At 36.6% G+C, this 27,860-nt stretch overlaps 1 protein-coding gene across 1 annotated transcript in view; it reads right to left on the reverse strand.

Annotated features, from left to right (window-relative positions):
* Window positions 1-11,602: 11,602 nt before the first annotated feature.
* Window positions 11,603-27,860, reverse strand: part of LUZP2 (leucine zipper protein 2) — a 455,713-nt gene continuing 439,455 nt past the window's right edge. Inside the window, exons 11-13 of the mRNA XM_046638106.1 lie at window positions 13,457-13,465; window positions 12,714-12,782; window positions 11,603-11,967 (exon numbers count right to left, since the gene is read on the reverse strand). Coding sequence (XP_046494062.1) covers window positions 11,863-11,967; window positions 12,714-12,782; window positions 13,457-13,465 — 183 coding nt within the window. The 3' untranslated portion in view covers window positions 11,603-11,862. The remainder of the gene's footprint in view (window positions 11,968-12,713; window positions 12,783-13,456; window positions 13,466-27,860) is intronic.

The following is a 27,860-nucleotide window of genomic DNA, read 5'->3' on the forward strand; positions in this document are numbered from 1 at the left end:
GAAACAAAGCCATTGCCTTGCCAATTTGATGATATTGTCTGGCATGCTCTTTGCTGTGCAAGAAGTACACCAGAAAGGGGGAGACAAGCAACTTTGCTTCCCTACTGGCTGGAAATCTGTAGCACTTGGAAGACAGTGGACACATTTTCTGTCACGAAGAGCTTGTACGTGTACTGCAAAGAGAAACCTTAAAACAGGGCAAATTTTTATAACTAGGTAGCTCTCATATAATGGGAAAATGGGAAGTAAGAATGGTAATTATATATAGGCAACATGTCATAAACACTGTGGTGGTTTAAACTTCAGTTTTCATAGGTTCATCTGGAATAGAAATAAAAATGCAGAGTCCTCTGAATTACTGTTTCAGTAATTCTAGACTATGGCCCAGGAATCTGTTTTGGTAATGTTAACATAAGGTCAGATGCAGGGGGCACATTACATGCTAGGGAGGTGTGACAACACCGACTTTCTCAGTTGTGGTTTCATGTGCCTTGGACAAGTCACCTGAAGTATTCAGTTGATCACATTCATAATCTGATAAGCTGATCTCCTATGAAAAGTAACTTTTTTGCTAAAAGTCACCATCCTTGTTTCAAATTCTTCCATCCTTCTACTTAAGAAAAGCTATGCTATTCTTTTTTTATATTAGATTTAGAGTTAAACTTTTTTGTTTCTGCTCATTGTTTAGCAAGCAGTTTTATCACGGATTTATGGAAACTTGGGTGGGGGATAATAAGTGCCAGTCATCAGAGTCCCATAGAATATAAATGCCCAAATCTTACATTTTCTGCTTTGAGTGACTCTCCCAAGGCCAATAGGCTGCTTTTTCTCCAAGTGACAGAGCCTTGGCCTGGCCTGAGGACTTTTTTCAACTTTCAGAGTCTCCCCTCACTGCCAGGACAAGGAAGCAGTGAAGCCATTTGAGAAAGTGCATTCTACACTTCTTGCTTCCAGCATCCACCGAGCACTTACCTGCCGGACTCTGCGGAGAAGGCAGTGAGAAAACAGACAAAGCCATGCTCTCCAGGAGATTAGATTTTAGAAGTAGGAGACGGACAAAATGTGTTTACAAATACATGTGTAAAATAAGGTTACATAGTGATGCATTTCATGCAGAGAAGACAAGCAAGTTTAGGGGATACACACTGATGCCAGTAGAGTGGTGGGGATAGTGCTACCATTTTAGGCAGGAGAGTCAAGGATAATCCTTCTTACACAGAGAAATTTGAGTAGAGAATAGAACCAAATGAGCTGGATAAATATTTAAAGAAAGAACACTCCAGGCAGAGAGACCAGCAGGTGCTGAACATTGAGACAGGAGCTTCTCAGCAAGTCCAAGGGACAGCAAAGAGGCCAGTAGAAATGGAGCCAAGGGAGTCCCAGGGAGCATGGTGGGAAATGAGGCCAAGAGAAGGAGGCCCCGTACTGCAGGGCGTTGTAGGCCATAATGAGGATAATGTTTTCTAAAATACAATTTTCAATGATATTGGAAAACGTTGGGTAATTTTAAGGAGAGGAATGTCATGATGTAAGTTCTTTATTTCAAGAATTGGTAAGGACACTCTTACCGATGTGGTGACTAGATTGTAGGGGCAAGAGTGGTACAGAAGGACAACTTAGAAAATTGTTAGAGTAGTTCAAAAGGGTAAAAACGGTGTATTTAGTATGTGTGTTGGTTATAAGAGCTCCAAACTTTTCAAGGGCTTGTAGATCCACAGAGACCTTATCTCATTTATTCCCTCAAAAGAAATTTCAGGGCACCTCAGGAAGGAGTCAGCTCACACGCTTCCCTCAAATAAAAGGGGAACGTGCAGGAGGGGTGTAAAGCAGGCCACTTGCTCCGGAGCTTTGAAGTGGGGATGGAGAAAGATTGAAAAGGAAAGTTGATGCTTCTATTTCCCAAATGAGAATAAAAATCTGATTTCAAAAAAGTAATGAATGTGCATAGAATCATTTCTACTGTAAAATTGGAAGTGAGGCTTCATTTTGATTAATGTTTTATTGGGGTTTTAACAGTTCCAGCAAAACTAGCACTGGGCCTCTGCGAGTTTAAAACTTGGAAAGCAAAGGCAATCTGGAATGCAAATATTTTTCCTTTTCTATGAAAATATCATTGGAGCATGTAAATATTTCATTCATATACCTACTCATTTAGGCTTTGAAAGGAACTGTTTATCTCCTTGGATCACAGCCTATGATACATCTTAGTAAGATCATTATGCTTGCAAGTTAGGGTAAATAAACTCTTATTCTGCAAATGTTATTCATTATCAGTTAAGATAAATAAGAAAAAACAATCTGCGAAATAATTTACACCAGAAAGGTAAAGAAAATAATTACATTTTTGTAGAATTCTTGGGAAACAAATAAACAGAATCCTTTTATTAGTACTTTTGACTCTTAACATTAGACGGAAATTAGAAGTTTTTAGGAGAAAAATTATGTGATGATATTGTGTGAATAAATGGAGAGGCACTTGATGGAACTATTCAAGGGTTTTAAAAGGATGAGCATGTCTTGACTCATTCTTCTTAAAAATATGAGTTCAATGTGGCATGATCTAGATAAACTAGTCTTTTTTTTTGGATAATCAAAATTAGGAGAGTTTCTTTGGAAACAAGACAAATCATACCTCCTACTTACCACACACTCACACACGCACACACACACACACACACACACACACACACACGAAGAGAAATATTCTATACGTGTGTCCAATCCCAAATCCATAGTAATTTTCCTACTGGGAATTTGTGAAGGTATCTATGTACGTACAGATACCTTTAAAATAGAAATAGGTGGCGTTTGTTAAATGCTTACTGTTTGTCCTATTTATATGATCCCATTCAATACTTAAAGGAAATAGCTATTATTATCATGAAGTATGCCTTCTTATTATTCCCAATGTGCTGGTAAAGACATTGATACACACAGAGTTTTGTTAATTGTCTGAGGTCACACAGTTAATATGAAGCTGAGCACAGAATTTAATGCAAACCGTCTGACTGAAAGGCTTTGCTCATAATCATGTTGTAAGGTAATTATGTCTACACTCTTAAAGGTTTAGATGGCCGTATGCAGTGGAAGAACTCTTGGTAAAGGTGACCTGGAAGTGGTGTATTTACAGACGCAAAACTGAGACACAAGCTCAGGAAGGCTTCTGAGGATCTCTTAACAATATCTACCACCCCCACCGTGCCTGGCCACCCCTTGGTCAAAGCGAAGCACACAGGTCAACCTTGAGAGGAGAGAACCAGTGAGTTTTCATTGTTTATTCATATCTAAAGGAATAATAGGAGACAACTTCTAGGATAGGTTAAAGGACAATAATTAGCTATGAGGTCACCTGGTGACGTGGGAGTTCCTAGAAACTGTGCAGTGGGCGTCAGTCAGAAAAACCATCTTCAGATTGTCTGAGAAAAGAAAATTATACAAATCATACCACATCTTAAGTAAAAGCCAGTTCATCTTGCATTGCACCATGGAGTGATCAGTATGTCATTCTGCAAGTTATAGCAATGCATTTAACTGTATTTAACCCAAATTTCAAATACAACACATAAAGGACAAAGCAACTATGCATGACTTTATTTAAACAGACAAAACCTAAGCAAAGTATTTTCTCATAAACAGACACTGGTTTTCAAAAGCATAGTGATTTCAAAGTAATCCATGCCTGGAAACATCTACAGCAAATTTCTGTTATAAGAACATTCTCTCATTATCATTTGAGATAATGAAATCCCTCCCTTTCCCTGGTCTTATGATTTCCTTTTATTTCTCTAACAGTGCCCCTTTCCTCCAGTACAGTCAGAGTGGATAGGATAATTACTAGTATAATTACTTACTTCACTTTTCCCAAGTAAAAAATATTTTGGTTACTGTCAGGATAGTTGTTAAAATTCCTCTGAGGCTCCAGGAATGCAAAACCATGATAAAAGGAATTCCCCTTTTTAGGACACCCAGCAAATGACCCCACATGTAATTTCCTAGTCTGGGTCTAACTTGTAGACCAATGAACAGACATAAAGAGGTACCTGAGCGAAGCCTGTGTATTCGAGGGATGGGGGTGATTGTCTACTTCAAGTGGCTGATTTGAGAGGCTAATATGTTGTGCCCATTTCCACAGCATAAATTAGCATAGTGTGTTCATTGCAACAGCACTGGACATTTACTAATGTATACATACACAGTTATCAATTGTGCTCTTAGAATTTCTGTGTTAAAATAACATGAAACATGTAAATAGGAATGGAATCACGGCAGCAAAAAGGGCAATTGACTGATATGTGGATATTTTGCTGAATTTATACCCATGAACACATGCCTACAGGCGTGTACATACAAAGATAGAAACGTAAACACACGAAGATATTCATATGCTAAATTTATGCATGCACAAATTAGAATGTTCGAAAATTCCGGAAAGCATAAATGTGCATAGAAACCACTGTAGTAATGTCTATAATGGGCATGTGCAAACAGGAGCATGCACAAATGCATGCAGTGCACATACCTGTGTATGAGAAGACACATGAGCAGTTATTAGGTTTCAATATGTCCATAGACAAAACAAACACATCCTAGAAATATCTGAAATTTATTTGTGGACTCCAATACCAAAACACTTTTAAATGCCTCCCCCACCCCAAACTCCAATACCAAAAAAAACCTTTAAATGCCCCAAATGAAGTGATACTGAAAGGAGAAATGGCAGTCAGTGGGATTAATATTATAGAGGAGAAAGATCTGCTCTAAGTCTTCATCCAAAAAACTAGTCTATGTCCCTATCGGGGGAGAATGAGGATATTTCTTCCAGGGTTTGTATTTCACCACCTTCTTATCTCTAATCATGTTAAGTTGAAAACACACAAATGCATAAAACACCAACAAACTGCTCATTTTAGGACCAAGAGGATGACATGAGAGAAGGTGTATTCTTTTTCAAGGATGAGAGTTCATTTCATCAACTTGATAATGATCTAATTTACTTTATTGAACACACAGTTCTGCTGATTCAGAGAATGTTTCTTCTCTATCTCACACCTTTTATGCAAACATTAATTACTCTAATATGCGTTAAATTTTCTACATATTTGCTGGGTAACAAATGACCAGAAACACATTTAATAAATACATTCAGTTTTATTTAGGCCACATATACTTCAGGAGGATTTGTTTCAGGGATTAACAGAGTGGATTTAAAGTGTGCTCTTCATTATCTGTTTTCTTTCCCAGTTGTACTGCCTGTCTTTCTCTGTGTCAGAATCACCTGATGAAGTCATTCTCAGTGGCTTGCTTAAGCAAAGCATCAGCAGCATATATGACTCATGTTGGAACCATGACCATTTCAAGATGTGGACCCTCTGCAAGTGGACACTAAGATTTACATACTTACGTTATCCCAAGGAAAGGCATGAAGAGCAGCTTTGGGAATTTCCAACCCAAACATTCTTTCAGTTTTAGCATCAAGGTTTGAGAAATCTAAACGGATCAAACTGAAATTTGCAGAAGAAAAAGCACCAACTTGTCACCTTGAATGTGTGGTTAATTTAACGGGAATTCATAAGAGGTGTTCATTCTCTGCGCAATTCTGCTGCATCTCCTAAACCTGAGCTGGGACCATCTGCTGAATATCTGTCTCTTGACTTACTTTTAATGGGTACTTCATCATGAAAAAAGTAGTAAAGATAAGCCAGAGTCAGGAAAATGACATGATCCCCTACAGTTGCTCTCTCTTCTCCTCCCCCTTGGGAGAGATATTGCCCATGGAAGAATGCTCATTGAGCAGTTAAGCAGGTGTAGAGGTCAACTGCTTCTTCCAGGAGCCCAAATAGTGCCTGATTTTCTGGGAACAAATATATTGCATTATATGCCTTCCCAAGATGCCACTGTGTCTACAGGATATGAAGTGAAATGGTGCTCTTGAAGGAATTAAGGAATTTAGGAGTGGGGAAGACGGAGAAGGGGAGAGGGGGCAATACGTACACACATTTGCTTTACTTCTGATGCAAATGCTGTAGTGGAACAAGAGAAGGACTGCACAGAAGTTCTGGTCAGTCAATGTGATATCAAAGGCATGGCTTTTCAGGGAAGGAGAGAGATAATATCACAGGTAGAAGCCTGAGAAATGAAAATTTCTATTTTAATAAAAGAAAGTAGAAGAAACTGGGGCCTGGCCCCATGGCCGAGTGGTTAAAGTTCTGTGCACTCTGCTTTGGTGGCCTGGGTTTGCAGGTTCGGATCCAGGGCAAGGACCTACTCCACTCATCAGCCATGCTGTGGAGGTGTCCCACATACAAAGTAGAGGAAGACTGGTACAGACATTAGCTCAGGGCTAATCTTCCTCAAAAAAAAGAGGAAGATTGGCAATGGATGTTAGCTCCAGGTGAATCTTCCTCACCAAAAAACAAAAAAAGAAAAAAGAAAAAATAGAAGTAATCTATTTTAAAGGTTTCCATGGAAGAAACCTGCATGTCTTGTCACCTATACCTAGTAGACTCATATATCCCAGCTTTCAGGGACTAGAAAGAAATGGCAATTTTCCCATATGATGTTTTCATTTTCTAACAGCACTAATTCACAACTATGTGTATACTTGAATTCAAGTGCTCACTTTCAAATATTGTTAGCCAGTATCTGAGAATACTACAAAATTTATTTTTTAGACATCCATGAAAATATTATATATTCATTAATCTTAGTTTGATATCATCTTCTCAGTGAAGGCATCATACAACAAGGGTACATTATGTCGCATGCCCCTGACCTGTAGCATGCTGGAAAGAGAAGCCTGGTTTCTCTTTTTAGCAATCATGCATTTATCTGTGTGCTTCCTGTGTTAGTGGCTGCTTCTTTCTCTGTCCTGTTCTTTGCAGGACAGGCAGTGTGGCGAAGTGGAAGCTGGGAGCATGTAGATCCCAGCAACGCATTGCCAAGTCTGTATCCCACCTCTTCCTCTTACTAGCTATGTCATCTTGGGCAATTCAATTAACATTTTCCTACCTCAATGTGTTCCTCTGTGAAACAGAGATAATTGTAATATATTTCTCAAATAATTCTGAGACTATTTAACTAATATTTCTTTAAATTTAAAACAGTGGCTGGCACATATTAAGTGCAAGATTAGTATTCATAAGTACTACTTTTGCTTACCATTAGATCCTCAACAAAAAGTGGAATGGTAGGCACGTTTTAGAATCTCAAAGAATATTTACGGTATGATCGAATGATTGGCCAAGTGATAAACAATGGGAGAAGGGATCATAGAGATTATTTTACTCAGTGATCTTCAAATCACTTTAGACTTGGACTCCCTTTCTCCATTAAAAGTATATGCAGAGCCAGCCCTGACGGTCTAGTGGCTGAAGTTTGGCATGCTCCGTTTCAGCAGCCTGGGTTCAGTTCCCAGGCATGGAACCACACCACTCATCTGTCAGTAGCCATGCTGTGGTGGCAGCTCACATAGAAGAACTAGAAGGACTTATAACTAAAATATACAACTATGTACTGGGGCTTTGGGGAGAAGAAAGAAAAAAAAAGAGAGAGGAAGATTGGCAACACATCTTAGCTCTGAGTGACTATTTCCCAGCAAAAAAAAGAGAAAAATTTACAGGAGCTTTTCAAAAAAAAGTTTATGCAGAATGTGTAAGCCTAACAGATAAATTATGTAAAAGAACAGATACTCTAGTTGACTGACGGTGAGGCTTTGTGGAGTCCACAGCCCCATCCTCCACAAGTTCTTTTACCTCCTCAGCAACTCTTGCGTTATGTCTGCTAAACGACTAGGCTCAGCAGAATGAAGAGGAAAATCTCTGATTTAAGTCCAACTACTTAAGGTCCAAGAGGTTAGAAACTAATACTAAAAGAAATTAAGTGGCCTGTGCAAGTCTAGAGGTGTCAAAGCTCGTTCCAACTCAGGACACATACACGCTACTTCATCGAGCTGCATTCCAAAATTCACCCAGGAGCGCCTTACCTACTCTGCTTAAAGTCGCAGCCACAGGCCTGTTGATAAACTTTTCAGAGAAAAAGGCAAAGGACAAACAGCCTAAAAACAAAACAAAGAAAAAACCAAAACTAAACCACGATATGTACTGTCTCTCCCTAAAAGACAACGACGGCCCACAGGCCCCTGTTATCGTACAAGGATGGGCTCCCTTGCTGCTGCCCGTCCTTCCTCAGGTTCTGAATTCAGTCCACGAATATTTGGGCTCCTTCTGTGAGGCAGTGAGTTCCACACACTTGAGACTAATTCGTGAACAAAACAAAAATGTCTGTCATCATGGAACTCTATTAAAGAAAAAACAACACATTAAATAAAAGAAAAGATTTCTGGGACATAGCAAAGAGAGGTTGAAGAAATTTCCAGGAGGACATTTCAAAAAAGTTCTTAGTGATACACAGAAGCAAGTACTATTTTTAATGTTAATATTTGCTTTTTCAATTAGTTTATGTAGGATAATATACATTGTAGTCTTGGTGACACATCTTTATTGAGCAAAAAGAGGCCATCTTTCAGTACCTTTTATTATTCATCACTTGACTATTAATATGTAACATAATCCAGATGGGAGCAAATAGTTTGGGGAAACCTAAGACTGCATAAATGACTAAGAAAATGCCCCCTAAGTAAACAGGCATATGTTTTCACTATTGCCCAGGTCTGCCCAGCTCACTTGACTCTATGGTGTCAATAATTATTTCAGCCTCTGCTGCAATTAGTGCCAATCAAGGTGACAGAGCTATAAAAAGAAAAGATTCCATTATAGCAAAGTTTACAAATATTGTTTTAATCCGGCTATCCACGTTGTCCATCTAAACCGTAAACGTCTCTTTCACATATAACTTTTAGACTTGTAATCCAGCATATTTTATGAGAGAGAATTATGTCTGAAATAGCACTGCAATGCTAAGTATATGATTAAAGAATGAAATAACATAGTTAGCCATCTAGTCTATTCAGTACTTAGAGATTTGAGATCACACAGAAAAACACATCCAGACGAGTTACCGAATTTTTCACTTTTCATCTGAAAATGTTGGCATTGGATAAACACAGTCAGTATTCATTTAGCTCATATACATTTCAGGCACTAGTTCAATCTACATAGTTAATGCATATAAAAAGGAAGTACACAATCCAAAACAAATTCTTAACTTAAAGTGAATGTATAGCATTGGTTTGTATTTAAAAATAACGAGAGAGAAATAAATTGTTAGTTCCGGTAGTACCTATATTAAAATACATTATTCCATTGGAAAGTATGTTTGTTTCTCAATAGGAATTAATTCGTATTCTGCAAAGCATAAGTAATCTTTCACTGCTTACCATTAAGGTACATGATACAACTGTACAATCTATATTCAACATTTAGGTTAATGTTTTCTTCCACATGAGAATAGTCAGACTATGAATGTTAACTCCTCAAAAACAACACCTACTTATATAGCTGTTAATTAAAAGAAATAATAAGAAATGTCACCTCTCTTGTAGACAAAAGCCACATATGTAAGTAAAACATTTTAAACCTCTCTGATGCTATTTTAAAGAAATTAAAGGATTCAGAGAAATAAAATGTGTTCATTATGGTAAAGTCATGGAATATAGTAAAAAATAATTCTTTACTTAATTATTAAAGGGAACTCAGAACATTTCTTAAAAATATTTATAAAGCTCTTTGACTACAAATTATTTTTCTTTTGAAACAAATAATGCCATGAATATACCACAGTAAGCTCTACAGGCTGCAAAATGGTATTTATCATTAAAGAAAAAAAGTATATATATTACACTCATTCAAAGCCCACTTGATCATGCTAGTAATTAAGAGAAGCAAAGAGACTATATTGTCACATGTTAGAATAGGAATTTAGAGCATAGAAAAAATAATTTACAAATGAAGTTATTCAAATTTGATGAAGATTAAGCCCAATTCTCACCTTTCAATGTTACCCTATAAAAATTTCAGAAAATATAAGCCTGATTCTTTTGATTCATTCTAAACATGCCTCCAAACATCCTGTGCTAAGGTGAAATGGTGACTAATTTTCGGTAGGATTCAGAGTCTAGGAGGGAAGCTGGGGCACAGGACGAGGGTGTGAAAGTGAACTGAAATTAAAACCAAAGTATCTGCTTCCCTTTCGTAAAGCTTTGGAGCTGGTTAGGGTTTCTGGGTTCAGTGGGGAAATTACAAGGAATAGGACTCAGGAAACTGGCAACATTCCATCTAATAGAATTATACAATTTTTAGAGCTGAGGAGGAGTTAGCAGGAACCTTGATCTTTTCTGTTATCCTGGTCACCTCATCTGAAAACTCTATGGATCATCTATAAAACTAATTCTCTTTCTTTCTTAGATAGCCTGTAATCTGAAAAATACTGATAAACGACACTGAATTACTCTGCGAGTACAATTGCTACATGAATATATCACAATATTACTTTTACTTTAATGATAGTTTGCCATTTCTCCAAAACGCCAAATTTCTTTGAATATGTCATTGTAATCAAAGGTGTGTCATTATATCCCAGAATTTAAGTTCATCTATTGATTATAGATTTCATTTAATATATATATATTTTATTAACTATCTTCTAACACAGCCTGCCAGGACACAGTGCTCCAAATGTATTAATTGTGGATTGGCAGATCCATTCTATAAAACTAATTGTTTTATACGCTTTCTGTATTTGCAAAATGGGTCTAACCAGCAGAAGTGACTATGTTCAGTGCAGACAAATAACTGGGTCATTTAACCCATTAATTTGAGTCTGTAAGTTTGATGCAACATTGATCCTATCAATCAGATAATCACATACTCAAGTGTCAGCTCCTCTTGCTTGTGAGTTACATTCAGATTATTCAGGAGCACATTTAACTGATCAGTGATATTCCTATGTAGAGCTCTAGCATCAATGATTATCGTAGCCATTGATTTGCTTAATTAATACATTTCTTGACAAAATATACAAATTGGGGTTCATTGGTTCTATATGGCTGTTTTACTTTCATCAAATCTTCATTTTTAAATGTATATTATCTGCTCACACATTTGTATTTTGGAAGCCTCTTTCCATTCCACATTCCACCACAAATTTCATACCCAAAATCACGCTGAGCATTTCAAACAACTTGATTTCTAACTCACAGTATTTCCAGCAGACAACCATAGGAATGTGTCTATAGAATGCCAAAAAATCTAATCAATGTCTCAGAAATTTAGTCATTCATCCAGATATTTTGTCTACATCATACCAAACCAAACACATTTAATGCATTCTGTTAACTGACTAAACCCCTGCCAGAATGCCTTGACACTATTTATATGTGGCTCAAAATAACAATAATGAGGATAGCAATAAACACCCTCAAATAAACAATATATTTGAGTCAGCACAGATTTCAACCTTGAGGAAAGTGACTCCAGTTGGCCAGTGTGGTCCAAAATCTTTGATACGGTTACAATTTAGATTCTAAGAATGCTGAGGATGCACAATATTTTATTAGCCTCCAGTTGATTTCAAAAACTAGATCATAGAAGTACTAGATACCCAAATGTGTCAGAAGAATTAAACGTTACATTGCATTTGAGTTCAAAACAGACAAATTTATACTGGGTAATTGACTGATGACAATGAGTATTTATGATTGCGGATATCCATTTTAATTAGGTTATTGCTTACGGATCATAATTGGCCTGGAATCTTTTGGAAAATGTGTAGACTACTTTATAAAGTTACATAAAATTGTGAAAAAGTTGCATGCTTTAAAAACTTAGTATTTCTATCAAGCCTGTGGTCTAGAAAGAGTATGAAGACAATAGCAAATGGATGCTTTTTAACACAGTTTCTTGATATTTACAGTATTTTTTCTTCTCTAGTTGCTCTCCCTTCGAAGCTGGTCAATTGTTTTTCTGGGCTTTTTTTCACCTTACAATCCGTACAGGGAGGTATTTCCAATTTCTGCTAAACAGTACAGAAATTACAATTAGTTGAGTCAAAATAAATATATTTTTAAGGTAAAAATTACAATCCTAACAGAATAGTAATGTAAATTCATATATCCCAGCATATATCTTACAGAAAGCAAAAATAAAATAAATGTAAATATGTTAATACTGCATGAACGCACATGAAATACTGTCTACAAACGGCAAGATATTTCAAAAACTATTTTGAGAAAACTTTGGCCAAGCCATCCAACTCTGATTAATTTAACCCAAACATTGAGAAATGTTGTGTTAAGTGGAATGAACCCTAAGAATTGCTATGATGCAATATTTTTGTTCAGATATAGAACAGTCTATATAGAAGCTCAGAATTAATCTCCTGAGTTGTGTTCATTTTTGTAGGGAATATGTTCTTCTTTCTACCTCCTCTGCTTCCTAAAATCTTATTTTAATCTTCTTTGTCCTATAAGGAATAGATGCATGTTTTTTGCTCTCTGTTCATTTTTGTTTTTTTTCCGAGTTGGGGGGAGGGGACATCTCCCTCACCCTTATGCTTCTGAGGACAGCAGGGAATCAAACCAAAAGCTTATTGGTAGGCAGAGTGCTCATGGAAAGGTCCAGAAGCACTAGGTGAAGGAAGCCTCTTGTAGAAGCCAATACAACATCCCTGTTTCAGCTAGAGCAAGAGAGAAAATCATTGAACCCAATGGATTCAAGAAGTATCTTCTGACTTAATCAAAATAAACAAACAGACAATACCTGTGGGGCAGGCTCTGATTTTGCAGTGTCAAGGCTTGGGGAATTTTCTTCCTGCTTCGTTAAACAAGTCTTGTCTTGGACAAGCTGCAGTTGAAAATAAGCCAATGAAGTTAAATTAAAAAAAGGAGGACAATAGAAAAACTCCCATGAATTCTTCCTATTGAGAAAATTCCTTCACTTTGATCAAGCTGAAAGGGCCCCACAACTTGAGTGGGATCTAAGGAGAGACGAAGTATTTGTGGTTGGTTTGGGGATCTCAGGGGTCTTCAGCAGTCAGCTACCATAACACAGTTCAATTCCCATGGGAAGTTCTTTCTTTGAAAAATGTCAACAGAAGCAAAGAATTATAAAACTACTATATCTGTGACGTGTCTACACTTTAAGATTTAAATGTGTCAGTGGTCTGTATGCCTCCAGGAACACCGATATTGCAAGCCAGGAAGCAATTTAAGCAACACGGTTATCAATTTGCCTAGCAAAAAAATCTTCAATACCTTAAAAAAGATCATATTTCTGGGGATAAGATCCTGTATTTTACTAACCAGCAAATCTCATCTTATTAGCCTCAACAGTTTTGAAGAAGATGAATTGCAGGCAGCATATTCCAGTTGGGCTTCATTTCCATTTTAACCAAGGTTAAAATATTGAATTTTCCCTTTCACCCTCTCTCCCTCCGATCCTTTCTTCCTTCTTTGTCCTCCTTTCTTCAATTCTCCTTTTCTTATTGCCTCTCCTTCTCCCACCCTCCCTTCCTTTTTTTCTTCCTCTTTATTATAAACACATTTTTAAAGTAACTATAAAAGTTGTTTAGGGTAAGATATTTTTTGATAATTTTCCATGATCCTTTCCATGTGTAAAATAGAGCCCAGAAGTTTAATAGTCAGTGGCCACTGATTAGCTCTGACCTTGGACAAGTCAGCTTGTTTCCTTGGGGTCAAATAGAAAGAGGATACCTAAACCAACTTGGAACGCTAACATTCCATAAATTCTACAAGTAGATGATAAATAAAGAGGATGTATAGAAGATTTAACCTACTCCAATTCAGATTTTAGAGCAAAGTTATTTTTACATGCTCCCTAGTCTCACACTATCTTGGTCTTAACTGAACACACACGATGTCACTTTATGCTTCTATGCCTATATGTATGCCACCCCACCCTCATAAAAGTCTCTCTTCACTGTGACATCCTGAAAACAGCTACTCATTCCGACCCTAGCACATCATTTCCAACACTAGATAGACTTAGTCACACTTTCCTCCTCTAAAGATACCATGCATATTAAAATTTTAGCACTTAATGTTGTTTTCTATGTATAAGCATGTCCAGCTCTTTGGTATCTTGTAAGTTCCTTGAAGATAGAGGCTACATGTATCAACCCTAAATCCAAGCTAGATGTCTACCAGACAGCAAGTGGCCAATATATAATCTCTGAATAAATACTAAATGAATAAAAAAAAATTGGCTATGAAAATATTTCAATTATTAGAATTTTTAAAAATGCCTGATTTTTTCATATGATTGAATATAGGTATATTTGATAGAGGTTCCAAAATAGTTACACACAGCCCCTTCTTCTAAATCAGCCTACAGTATAGTGGAAAAGTAAGATTGTAACTATAATACTAGAAATCGATAGTCGAAACCTTGACTACCTGATTTCAGAGAATTTTAGCAGATATACAGAGGAATCTTCTACACTACCTGAGAAAGAAATTTGTTTCTTTTTATGTTGTGTGGGTTTGAGTTAGACCTAGAATCTAAAATTCCCCTGGACAAATTATAATTATTCTACTGTGATAATACAACTGGCCTTTGATTTTATTATACTTGCTTTCAGCCCTTGAGAAATTAACTAAAATAAGTATATGCAATCAAGCTCAAAACACATGATCAACGCAGAAAGTTCCCTGCATAGTGTAGGATTTCCCAAAATACATTTTGGAATAATGGAATTCAAAGGTTACATAAGTTTGGGGAAAAAGTTTATGTGAACATTAAACAGTTATATTTAAAGTAGTTCTCAGAGCTTTTAACACACAATTTCTTGGAGTTTGGTCTTGAATGATCTGTCCACGTAATCACGTAAGGTGATTGTTAAAAAATAACACTCCTGGGTAATAATTCAGTCCTATTAGTATGGGGCTTGCATTTTTAATCAGCACTCCAGCCATGCAGACTCACAATAGAATTTGAAATCTACTTCTTCATAATGCACAAATGCAGCATAAATCTCTTAGAAGGAGATATAATATAACTATTTTCCAAATCTATTTGACTTCAAAACCCTTTTTTGTGTGGGCATCACTTGAGGTCATTGTCATGGGGAAGATAGTCTAAGATTTGCAGCGAAGTATCTTCTTGCACTAGTGCAACCACATCCGACAATTTGAGACAAGCCTTTGATCATCGGAACAATGAAAACTTCTTAAATTTCAACATTAAAGAAAATATTATGTGGCTAGAAGACAGCTCGAACCTTTTTTGATACTTTGATCTTACAATGAACACTACCTTTAAATTTATTTTTTCTGTGCCTCGAAGACATTGTAGAAACTTCATTATATGGAGTCCATAAAATGTTTAGTGTTTCTCAAAGAGGCAATGGATATAAGGGCAATATAATTACAACTTGCAGGTATCATGCCTTAAGAAGCATCTCATCAACTTTACAGCCACTGAGAGTGTAGTCATTCACTTGGTGAGAACATAAGGGGAGGTTTCCTCATCGAGTTCTCTTACCCTTGTTGCAACTATCACCCAGGTTGTCAAAAATTCCAGAGAGCTGTAGTTAAAGAAGGCAAGAAGAATTTGACCCTTTTCCAACATTATAGTATAAAGGTAGTTTTGCCTAATGGTTAAATGTGCTTTGGAGTAAAACAGACTTTGGTTCAAGTTTCAGCTCTGATGTTTATTCACTGGTGATCTTGATCAAAGTAAATTGATCAGTTACTTATCTCTGGATCTCAGTTTACTGGCGGTAAAATGGGGCCAATTCTTCATAGAGTTATTTTGAGGATAGAATGAGAAAACATATAAAAATATTCAGTATAAATACTAACAAATAGTAAACACTCTTCTTCTCTTTCTTCCTCTTCTCCTACTATTACTGTTGTTAATGATTACAAACCAGTGATTACAGTGAGTTGACATGGACATTATAAATACAAAGCATGCTGCAGAATCAACAGCCGTGCAAGCCTCACACATAAAGAAAGAAAGGAAAGAGAGAAAAGGGGAATTGAAAAACATTTGGAACCAGCTTCCCAGCTGTCCTCATTTGAACACTGAATGCTTGGAACCCTGGGAGCTTTTTATGGTTGGTCTAAAAATGCATGCCCTACCGACTTTTCCACGCTGTTTCTCACTTTGTTTGTACCAGGTATGATAAGTGAAGAGGCAGGCGGAGAAGACTGAGGAGATGGATGAGATGAGAGAGTGGGAGACAGTTCTCTTAAAAAATTGAGATATAGGAGCCTGGCCGTCACACTCACCTTGATGAACCACAGCAGTCTCACAAGATAGATGACTGGGCATTAAGAATGAATCTCTGCTGTCACCTACTCAGATCCACAGATTTTCTTTTTACTATGACTGTTAAATACACACACAAACAGAACTTTTTTCACACTGATATTTCCTTTGCCTCAGTCCCCAACACTACCTGGAATAATTGTGGACTTTTCCTTCTTTTAATTCTTCCTGGTACTACCTGAAATAGAATTGAAAGTCTTGGAAAGAGACAAAAGTGCTATTTCAAATACAAGATTTCATGACTAAACGGAATAAGGCAGTGGTTAAACCTGTGGGCTAAGACGTCCATCTTGAGCCAATGTTCAAGTTCTTAAATCTACGATTTACTAGCTTTGTGGTCTTGGATAAATTACTCAGTTTTTCTCAATGTAAATTTCCATATTCGTGAAATACGGAACAATTTGACTTTATAAATGTGAGTAAGAATTAAGTAAGACAATGATTTAAAGCACTGAGTTCAATGCCTCTCACCACCAGGATCTCAGTAGATTGTAGTAGCAACAATGATGATGAGGCGAAAGATGAATGTTGTAGACAACCTGAACACCTGATGCACATGGGATACTCAATAAAGCTTATCTATTGTTAAATCATAGCTGACTCGCTGGTACTATCTATCCAACAAATGGTGATTGTTTACATGATGATTTATATGGTCCACGAAGTCTGGGGAGAAGTACAGTTCCTCATTAAGTTTTTCACACGCATTTGCATTAATGCAATGCCATCCTTCTGTAGTTGAAGAAAAATGGCATGGTCTAGTTACACCAAAAGTTATAATCATTACAGTAATAAACTATTTTTCCTATCAAACAAGGAAAGAAACAGAAATCATACATTTGCTGTTGGCTATAGCATGATGAAATGGATTCCTTCCTCTCTTTCTAGCTTTTCTGCTCTCTCTCTATTTTGAGATGCTGCTGAGAAAATAAATTGATATAGATATTTTGGGAAATAATTTAATAAGATAGATACAATGGTTTTAAATGCGTTCATCATCTGGTATATTTCACTTGGGATATTCTCTCTTTGAAGGAAATAATCCACAATTAAAAATAATTTTTTTCTAAATGGCAAGACTTTGCACTCAGAAGTACTTATGCAGGTGATTTGTGTAACAGAAAAAAAAATAATACTTGAACATAAGGAGGTCAGTTAATTAAACGATGATAAAATAATAAGATGAGATATTTTGTAGTCATGAAGACAACATTTTAGGATATTTACTAATGTGAAAAATACTTAAGCTAAAAGCATATAATATAAAATTGTCGCGATAATATCACAACAATGCAAACAGTGAGTGCATGTAAAATATTGTCAAACATCAAAGCACAAGAATAAAGTGGAGAGGACAGTCAGACAACCTTATTGTTCTCCTTTAACATTTTTGTTGGTTTCAAAAACAACGTATGCCACATATCTATCTGTCTGTCCATCTATGTAACTATTTTTCTCTCTATATCCATTCTTCTTCCTCCTCTTCCACTTCCTCCCTCCCTCTCTTTCTCCCTTCCTCCCTCCCTTCTTCTTCCTTTACCTCTTTTCCCTTTCCTTCTCCCTCCTTCCCTTTTTCTCTTTCTTTCTTTCTTTCTACTTTTTCCCTTTTCTTGTGGGCACAGCTGATCTGTCACTTCCCAATGAGATATGACCATCTACACAAGAACTGCTTATCCGTGTATAGTTTGCATACACGACAATATACATGTTCATAAAAATATGATATTTAAGTTGGAACAGTACTTAGAAACTTAATCTCTTCTTTCCTTATCAATTTGAACCTCAAATTCTTTTTCTTGAGCTACAGGAAAGGTACAGGTGTCATTTCTCCTCATATATCTATGATTAAAAAATATAATTTTACTTGGGGACTAGTGGGTAGAGCTGTAACTAGCTGTAGTGAATGACTGATTAATTATAAAAAGGAAGTATTTTCTATCTTAAGAGACAAAAAATTTAAATGGTAGTCTTGAGAATTGCATAAAATATTATAATCAAAGGCTAGCACAGGCCTTCAAAACACTTCATCTCAATTAGATGAAATTCAACCTGATTAGTTATGTACCTATTTCTAGAAACTCAATTAATAAAATATGAAGATGGATCAGGAAAGCATGCACAATTTCAACTACTTCAATATGTTGCTCACCTATTCAATTACACAGGAGACCCAGGGAGGAGCACAGCTGGCTCTATAAATTGTGAAATGGCTAAGCCATGAAGTATTTTTGTGAAAATGATTACACACTGTCTCTCACATACACATCTTCACCAACACCACCAGAATAACCAGTTTGTTTCTGTGCTTTTGGGCAACAAACTGCCATCTGACAAAATGTTATATTATAGCCACAAAAGTAGGCAAAGCAACAACAAAACTAAATAGTTGAGACAAGCCCTGTTAATTATTTACCTCTGTGCATGGAAAACAATACTCGATTACAAGATGGTGGGGGAGACTATAATACTGGGGTGTCCCTAGCAATTATCAGGACTCTCATTTTAATGTGGAGACAACAGGCTTTGGAGTCATGCGTAAATGAACTTGAGTCCCAACTCCATCTCCCACTATCTAGGATAATGTGGGTAAATTAATGAACGTTGAGGCTTCTGGACTTTGGTATTTTACAGAAGAAGAAAGCTAAACACCAATAACAAACTTGGGGATTTTCAGCTTCCAATGTTGACGTTAGAACAAATCAACCAACTAACACCACAAAAGACACTGCTCTATTTCAACAATATTTCAGAAAAAGAAGAATATTTTATTGCTAAAAATATAGAAAATATTCAATGTCACAAGAAAGTATTCTTGAGAGGTAGAGAGAGGGATTTAAAGAAAATCCACCAATATTTTATTTGATTTTTTATTCAATGTCAATTTTCCACATCTCTGTACTCTTGAAAACTTCATCACAGGCCAACACTTGCTGGTGGAATGATGTTTGGAAAACACCAATTTAACCTCACTTTTCCCTGATTTGTAAACGGGGGTTAACAATGCTTATATTTAAAATTTTGACGTCAAGTGGGACGAGATAATGTAGGTAACTGCTGGATGAACAGCGTGAAGAGCTAGCTCCTCCAGGTTGGATTCCTTTAGCCCTTATTAGCTGTCTGAACTTGGGGGTGTTACTTCATCTTACTGAGGTTCTGATTCCTCATCTGCAAGGTAGGCAAAATAATACCTACCTGAAAAGGTTGTTGGAAGAGTAAGATCAAATAAAAAATATATCATGGTTTTTAATGGAGTGTCTTATACGTACTAGGTGCTAAATGAAGTTTACCTTCTATCCCTCTCTTCCCACCCTCAGCTCTCCTTCACTCAATCAAAATTCCTCCATTTTGTCATTAAGTATTTGGATCAGAATAGGAACACTGACATTCAGTCTCTTTAATTTTACAACACTCGTGTTAACATGTTGACTCTGGTCACTAGAGAATTGTGACATTGCCAAAGGATTTGTTGCTGTTGCTTTTTTCAGACCTGTGTTTCTTCCTGTCGCATCCTTTCCTGTTTATGATTTAATAGGGCAAGAAAAAAGTCTCACTCACCAACCACTTGTCCTTCTTGAATAACCTTAACCTTGGAAGACGACTTTTAGCTCTACTGTTTTTTGTTTTTTCTCCTCAAGACAGAATCATCAGACCAGTCCATCTAATTTACCTTAGGGATTCATATGCTGCATAAGATTTTCATTATGGTACATGCACATCTTGGCTTCAATGCAAATATCCCATTAGAAATTACGAAATAAACATATATTTAGAATGACCTTTTCAAAAGGGCACTGTTGAGAGTTTAACTAAACTACTCGATAATATTGCTGCCTCAGCATCCATTTTGTGTAGCTAAGGGGCCTTCAGGGGCCTGGAACTGACGTTAGCCCCTCTGGTGAGTGCCTGCCCTTGATAACAGCCAGCGGAGTCACAAGAAAGTGTAAGTTTCTGACATGACTTCCACAATGCCCCTGGTAATAAAGTCTCTCCTGACTTCCAGCTCCTTCCCCTTGTGAGGCCCTTACATAAGACCCCCCAGCTGAGCTTGCCAAACTCCACTCTTGCTCATTTTGGTTTGAATTGATCAATCTTGCCTAGCCTGGAACCCCAAAGCACTTTACCGATTGACCCTAATAAAGGTATGTGCCTCAGGTCCTGCTTGCTCTCTGCCTGCACCCTGCCTTGACCTCCCCACGTGGCCCAGGGAGGTGTGCCTTGTATCTCCTAAACTTCTCCATATCACTTTCCCTTGCCTGTGCTCTTCCTGGAACTTTGGCTCACCCTCCGACACTCTGGGCCTCTACTTAACAAGTGTAAATTTAACAAAAATCGCAAGAGGCGCTATGACTGAATTAATAATCATCAGAAAGCCCACTCAAGGAGAATGGCCTCTTTTGCATTTTGTTTATTTTAAATTACATTCTATTCCTTCTCTCAGAAGTAAAGAATAATACTTTAAGAATTAAAAAAGATGGAATGATTTATCAGAGATTCATTTGAAGTCTTTTTTGAGTTTATTTACTATAACTTTGCTATTGGTATTAAATACTTGGTTCCACTTTATAAGAGAGATTAGTTATATCTCCTATGACCTTTCTCAAAAACATTAAAAGAACTCAAAATAATTCATGCAAATGCGTAACTGGGCAACCTGAGATCCCACCAGCAGAAACTATCTCTAACAGGTACAAAAGCCAATTGAGTTTGCATTTTAAGATATGGGACAGTCTGGAGCCTAAAAACTAGCATGAATTTTAGAATATTATACAGGAGAAAAAGCGGAATTAAGTACCAAGTTACCTAAAAACACAAATGCATTTTTGCTAAATTTTTCTGTGATGCCATGTTTCTGTATGAAACAGACTTGTTATACTTATTAAAGAATGATATTTTAGTACTTTTTTAATATTCAAAAGGTCAGAAACTAGAAAGCAAGAAGTTCAAAGATTGAAAATGTAATGCTGAATCCAGGTGACAGCTCTTCATCCCCTTGATGGAGGAGCTGCAGACTGCAGGGAGGCTGCGTCTGACACCAATGTTCCCTAACCAGGGACCTCTAGACAAGTCACATTCCCTCTCTGAACCTTCATTTCTTTATCCTCCACTTGAAGTAGTTAAAATTTTGAAAAAATGCAGCCATGTCTAACTTTCTAATTTTTTATTTTAGGAGACACAAGCATCTGCTAAGATGAGCATTTTGATAGGAGCTGAAGGAAATACCAATATTTTTATAGTCTCTGTCCTCAAATTGCTTGTTATCTAATGCAAAATGAGAACTTTATACATATAAGCATCATGAAAGATGGACTGTGATACAAGATAATATACATGTATAACCAAGCACTACAGGGAAGGAGAGATAAACGCCATTGGGTGTCTTGCAGAGAAGAGAGGAGGGGTCAAAGAATTATTGACCAGATTAAGCTTGGTATTTGCACATCACTATTTGGCTGATATCCTTATAATAAATATTAGTAGGCTTATTGAGTTATCTTTCTTTATTTACCAAATTAATGTTAACCATTATTCTTACGGTTTCTATATGATTTCTGGTAAGATATCACAATTAAGTTCACATTTTTGCATGCTTTAAATTAAGATGTTATAGAAGGGTAAACATGGAGTTTTATATCAAATATGGAAAGCAGAAAATTGTTCTAACAACCTTAAAAAACTACGACGCCTGCATTATCTGGAGGTACGTCTGTTCCTTCTTAAAAAATACCTCAGTAGCACAATGAAGGATGTCTTGCTGGAAGCCAGCCTCTTCAGATGGTCTGATGGAGTGTAGCCAAGAGTGACAATGGGAATGTGCTCTCTCAGCCCAGTTACTGCAGGGCATGACTTGCCTAGAAAATTTTGTTAACCAAGCATCTGCCAACAGCTCATCAGGGCCACAGAATGTCACACAATAAATATTGGATATAATAGCAAAGTAGGATTTCTTAAATCTCTGCCAAAATTCTTTTAACATGAAAAAGTGGGCGTAATTTTCTATTCACAGCTCTAGAATTTGTTTTCTGCACATTTCCTCCTCTCATTTCCCTAGACAATGACTTGTGTTAAATAAACTCCCTTTGGTCAGGGACTTGCAAGCAGGTGTAATGGCAAGAAACTGAGTGAGTGCTCACAGTGCTAAACATAAGCCATTGTTGCTTTTCATTTCCATGGCACTTTAAGAAATATTAAGTGTTTTCTACCTATGAGTCAGAAATATCGTAAAACACACTTATATTGAGCAACAAGTCTTAATCCCTAAGTGGAAATTAAAATAAAATGGTAAATGTCTTTAATTCTTGATATGCTATTCTATTAAACAATATGAGGCACATTTGCAAACTGTAGGAAAATGGGATGAAGCAGGTACATCCTTTCTTTTCTCCATGTGACTCGAATATTATCATTTAAGCAAAGCTGCTTTCAGAGTAATTTAAACTTACCCCAAACTGACAGTCTGATATGCTCTTAAGCCTTTGGTGATCCATTTCAAGTTTTCTAAATCTACTCAAAAACAGGCCAAGGAATCCAGAAGCTATTTTCCTAAGTGCCCCTGCCTGGCTTGTATAGGGCAGGAAGTAGAATGAACCCACAAAGATATCTAAGAATATGCACAGTCTCTAATTCCAAGTTTGAGACCTTGACACAGAATATATGAGACCTTGAATATTAAAATTGCAGAAGAGTTTTTTAGAATGAACTAATAAAGATATCTATGACATAATTGAATTTTTGTATTTAATACGTTATATATAAGCATCATGATAAACCTGCAAGAAATCAACATCAAAGTTTCTCAAAATGTTTAACAGAATATTGACAGAAGAAATTCTAGGTGGCCTTATTAAAACAATCCACATCCCTGGACTGTGCCCAGGTCTATTGATTAATAATCTGTGGGAGTGGAGCCTTACCATAAGCAGTTTTACAGCTTGACCTGGTGATTCACAGGCATGCAAAAATTTGGAAAACATTGATCTACATTATATCGATAAGAGATCTGAATAATAAAATAATTTGCCAAAGTGATATATTGGGAAACAGCAATGTTGGCATTCAAATCTGGGTTTTATTTAATGTCCAGGCCTTCTCAACTATGTTATTTACCCTCAGGTGTGACCAAAAGGAATGAAAAGGCATCGCCTTTGCTATTTATTTACTAAGAGATTGCATGTGCTCCCATCAGCTCTCAGTGATGTTGTTGACGATCACAGAATCCTGGAACTGAAAGAGATGCTACCGTGATAGTTTTTTTCCTCCACTCTAATGCTTCATTTCCTGACTGTATCTTAATGGTTGTTTCTCATTATTAAATCATATAATATACTAGGTCCTCTAGTGGCTAATTCTATTTTCAGATACTTTTCATTAAAAGTTCACTTTTACATTTGACTGAAATATTCTCCTTCTTATAGCTGTTTCCAACAGCTGCATGTGCTTCTGCCCCAGAGAATACCAGTGAATAAGACGACTCCCTGTTTCAAATTGTAGTTTTTAAGGTTGCTTTTGTCATCTTTTAAGTTTTCTCTTTTGAGAAATAAATTAAAATACTTAATTCAAAAATACTTATGAAAGTTTAAACGAGAGGCGTAGTTTTGCATAAAGGAATAGAAAGCAATGATTTTTGAGGCCTGCTATGTGCCAATTATACACTAGGTGTTAAGTTGGGCTGTCTGTCTCATTGGCTCTTTTAGCAAACTATATAAGGTAAGAGACATTTATCTCTCTTTATCAGAGGAGGAAAATGAGCCTCAAAGGGATTACATACTCATGGTTACCCATTGGGTAACTGGTTAAAACAGAAATGAAACCAATCAACATTACATTCTGAATTTCCTCTTCAGCCGTCCACCTCAAGCTTTAGTGGACACTCTCCATTTGTCATTGCTGAACTTAGAAGCATCATTTCTAGAATGGAACATACTTTATCAGTCTGGACTTAGAAACAAAATTATATAAGGGATTTATCTCCCTTATTCTGGATGTAACGTCATAATTTCGTAAAATCAACATTGCAACTTCGTGTAGTTGTTTTGCAAATCTCATCTCAGTTTGACTCAGAGGTCATAATCATTTAAAACTCTTTAAGCTGATATAAGATAAATATACAAAAATAATTGCATTTCTATATGTTAGTAATTAACAATCTGGAAATGAACTTAAGAAAATAACGCGAGTCACCATAAGAGCAAAAAGAACAAAATACTTAGGAAAAAGAAAACAAAAGAAGGTAAGACTTGTATACTGAACATCTATGAAACACTGCTGAAGGAAATTTTAAAAGATGTACATAACTGGAGAGACAACCCATGTTTATAGATCGGAAGAATCAGTATTATTAAGATGACAATTCTCCCCAAACGGATCCACAGATTCAATGCAATCTTTGTCGAAATTCCAACAGGCTTTTGCATTGTAATTGACAAGAAGACGCTAACATTAACAAGGACATGGAAGGGATTCCGAATAGCCGAAGCAATCTTGAAAAGGAACAGCAAACTAAGGGCACTTAAACCTCCCGATTTCAAAACTTACTGTAAAATTACAGTAATCAAGACAGTGTGGCACAGGCATAAGGAGAGACATATAGATCAACGAAGCCATTGAAAGTTGAGAAATAAATTCATATTTGTAGACAGCTATTTTTTGATAAAGGTGCCAAAGCAGTTAGAAAATGGAAAGAATATTCATTACAGCACATTGTTGTATAGACAGGGGTGACTGAATATCAACATGCAAATAATGAAAATTGAAGCTTATTTCACAATGTGAGAGAAAAGTAACTCAAAATGGATCATAGATTTAAATTTAAGGAATAAAACTATAAACATTTTAAAGGAAAATCTTTATACTCTTGGCTAAAGTAAAGATTTATCAATAAAAGAAAAATGATAAACTGGACTTTATTGAAATGAAAAACTTTAAAAAAAAATAATAATACCATTCAAGACATCTGGTTCCTGCTCTGACATGTAAACAGCTTGGAAGTTGCCACTTTTCTTCAATCTATCAGAGAATTGCGGTCACCAGAAAAACCGCCACCCCAAAAATTGGAGAGCGGGGAAATACAGAGAATGCAGACAAACTTATGTGAAGTAAATACAATGGAGCTATTGGGTATATATATATAATACCTTCAACAAATTGCTGGAGGCTGAGTGTGGACTAAGATAAGATATAAAAACTCCTAGAGGTCTAGTCTAATCTAGGTAGGAAGAGATCACATTTTTGTGGATTTTACCTCCAGGAGTCCTGCCAGGTTTTAATGGTGAAGATCAGAGAACAGGGGAACACCCTTGTGTTTACTCAGAGGGAAGGGAAAATAACCATTTTCACACATGCTTAGGAAAAGGGCAACCATTTGAAGAAGGTCACAGTATTCTCTATAACAAAGACCTACCCAGCAGGGAAAAAATAATTCACCAAAGCCTTATCTGATGCGGGAGAAAGAAAATTACCCAATGCTAGCCCCATCAAGCTTCATAACTCAACCAAAGGAAGAAAAAAACCTGAGAAGCACTGTCACTGTGACGGTCACAGCTAACTAAAAGGCTAAAATCTAATAAAAGGCTTAGGAAACACATCCCCTGCCCCAACACTTTAACTCCACATGAAAAGGACTCCTGTTAAGAACAGTGATTACAGTTAAAAGAATTGCAAAGTTCAGACTTTATTTAAGAAGATTCTAGGGAAACTCAAAGACAACAGGGTGACAAAATCAAGGACATTAGCAGAAATTAAAGTCTCTGACGTGTATAGATACAACAAACAGTAACCACAGCCTAATTCCATGCCAGATAACATAAAATCTCACACTAAAGTTCAATCTATCTCAGTTCCCATTTTGTTTTTGTCCTTAGTGCCATCCGGTGGATTCTGACTCCTAGCGCCCCTGTGCACAGCAGAGCAGACCCCTGCCCAGTATTTTTGTACCATTTTCTCACCTTCTGGAGCTCTGTCAGACAATGCTCCAATGTCATCCACAGGGTTTTCATGGCCAATTTTTTTGCAAGTGGGTAGTCAGGTTCTTCTTCCTAGTCTGTCTTAGTCTGGAAGCTCCACTAAAACCTGTCCACCCAGGTGACCCTACTGGTATTTGAAATACTGGTGGCATAGCTTTCAGCATCACAGCAACAAGACACCATTGCAAACCTGGAGGTGAGTGTGAAGCCCCTCCCTGGACCGCAGAGACTGAGAAGGACAACATTAGAAGGGTAAGAAGAGCAGCCACACTCTGACCACATTGCCCCTCCCCCAAGTCAGCACAGTGCCATACCAAGAGGCCCGCCCTGGGACTACAGTTTCTCCAGTGGAGAAAACAGCCCAAGGTGGATATCAGTTCCTCTAGAATTGCAGGATGACTCCTGGGAGGCCCACTCAGCTCTCACCTCAGAGGAATCACTGCTGATCTCTGGGGATCAGGTAGATATGGAGAGGTACCAGATGTACCAGCTGGTTACAGTAAACAGCCCTCAGATTTTGGCAGATCATATTCCCACATGTAGTAGAGCCCAAACTTAGATTCCAGTCAGCAGCTCTGCTCATCTGCAACCCAAGTTGTATTTAAAAAGAACATTCCTCAACAAAATAAGATGATATACAACAAGCCTACAGATAACATTATACTCAATCGTGAAAATTTAAAAGCTATTCTTCTAAGATTGAGAACAAAACAAGAGTGCCCACTGTCACCATTCCTATTAAACACATTACTGGAAGTCTTAGCCAGAGCAATCAGGCAAGAAAAAGAAATAAAAACATTCAAATCAGGAGGAAGAAGAGAAATTATTTCTGTTTGTAGACGATATGCTCTTATATATAGAAATCCTAAAGACACCACCAAAAAATTGTTAGAACAATTTTTAAAACAAATTCAACAAAGTTACAGGATACAAAATCAATGCAAGAAAATCAGTAACAATACAAGGAATTATCTGAAAAAGAGCTAAAGAAAACAATCTCATTTATAATAGCATCAAAAACAATAAAATACTTAGGAACAAATTTAACTCAGGAGGTGACAGATCTGACACGAATAAAATAAATTGAGGAAGACACAAATAAAAGGAAAGATATCTCATTTTCTTGTAATGGAAGAATAAATATTAAAATTTCCATACCATAGATTCAATGCAAAGCCATCTACAGATTCAATGCAATTCCAATAAAGATTCCAATGGCATTTTTATCAGAAAAAGTAAAAACAATTCTAAAATTTGTATGGAACCACAAAAGACCCCAAATAGCCAAAAGTCATCTTGAGAAACAAGAACAAAGCTGAAGGCATCTCACTTCCTGACTTCAAACTATACTACAATAATGCCACTGGACTCCTCTCTTACATCACTCGCAAAAATTAACTTGAAATGAATTAAAAACTTAAACGTAAGACCTGAAGCCATAAAACTCCCAGAAGAAAACAGGGAAATAACTCCTTGACATTTCTTGGCAATGATTTCATGGATATGACATGAAGAGTACAGGCAACAAAAACAAAAATTAACAAAATTACATCAAACTAAAAAGCTTCTGCACAGCAAAAGAAACAAAAAATGAAAAGGCAACCTATGGAATGGGAGAAAATATGTTCAAACTACATATCTAATAAGCAGTTAA

The sequence above is a fragment of the Equus quagga genome, chromosome 14 (assembly GCF_021613505.1).
Source record: "Equus quagga isolate Etosha38 chromosome 14, UCLA_HA_Equagga_1.0, whole genome shotgun sequence".
Classification (NCBI taxonomy): Eukaryota; Metazoa; Chordata; class Mammalia; order Perissodactyla; family Equidae; genus Equus; species Equus quagga.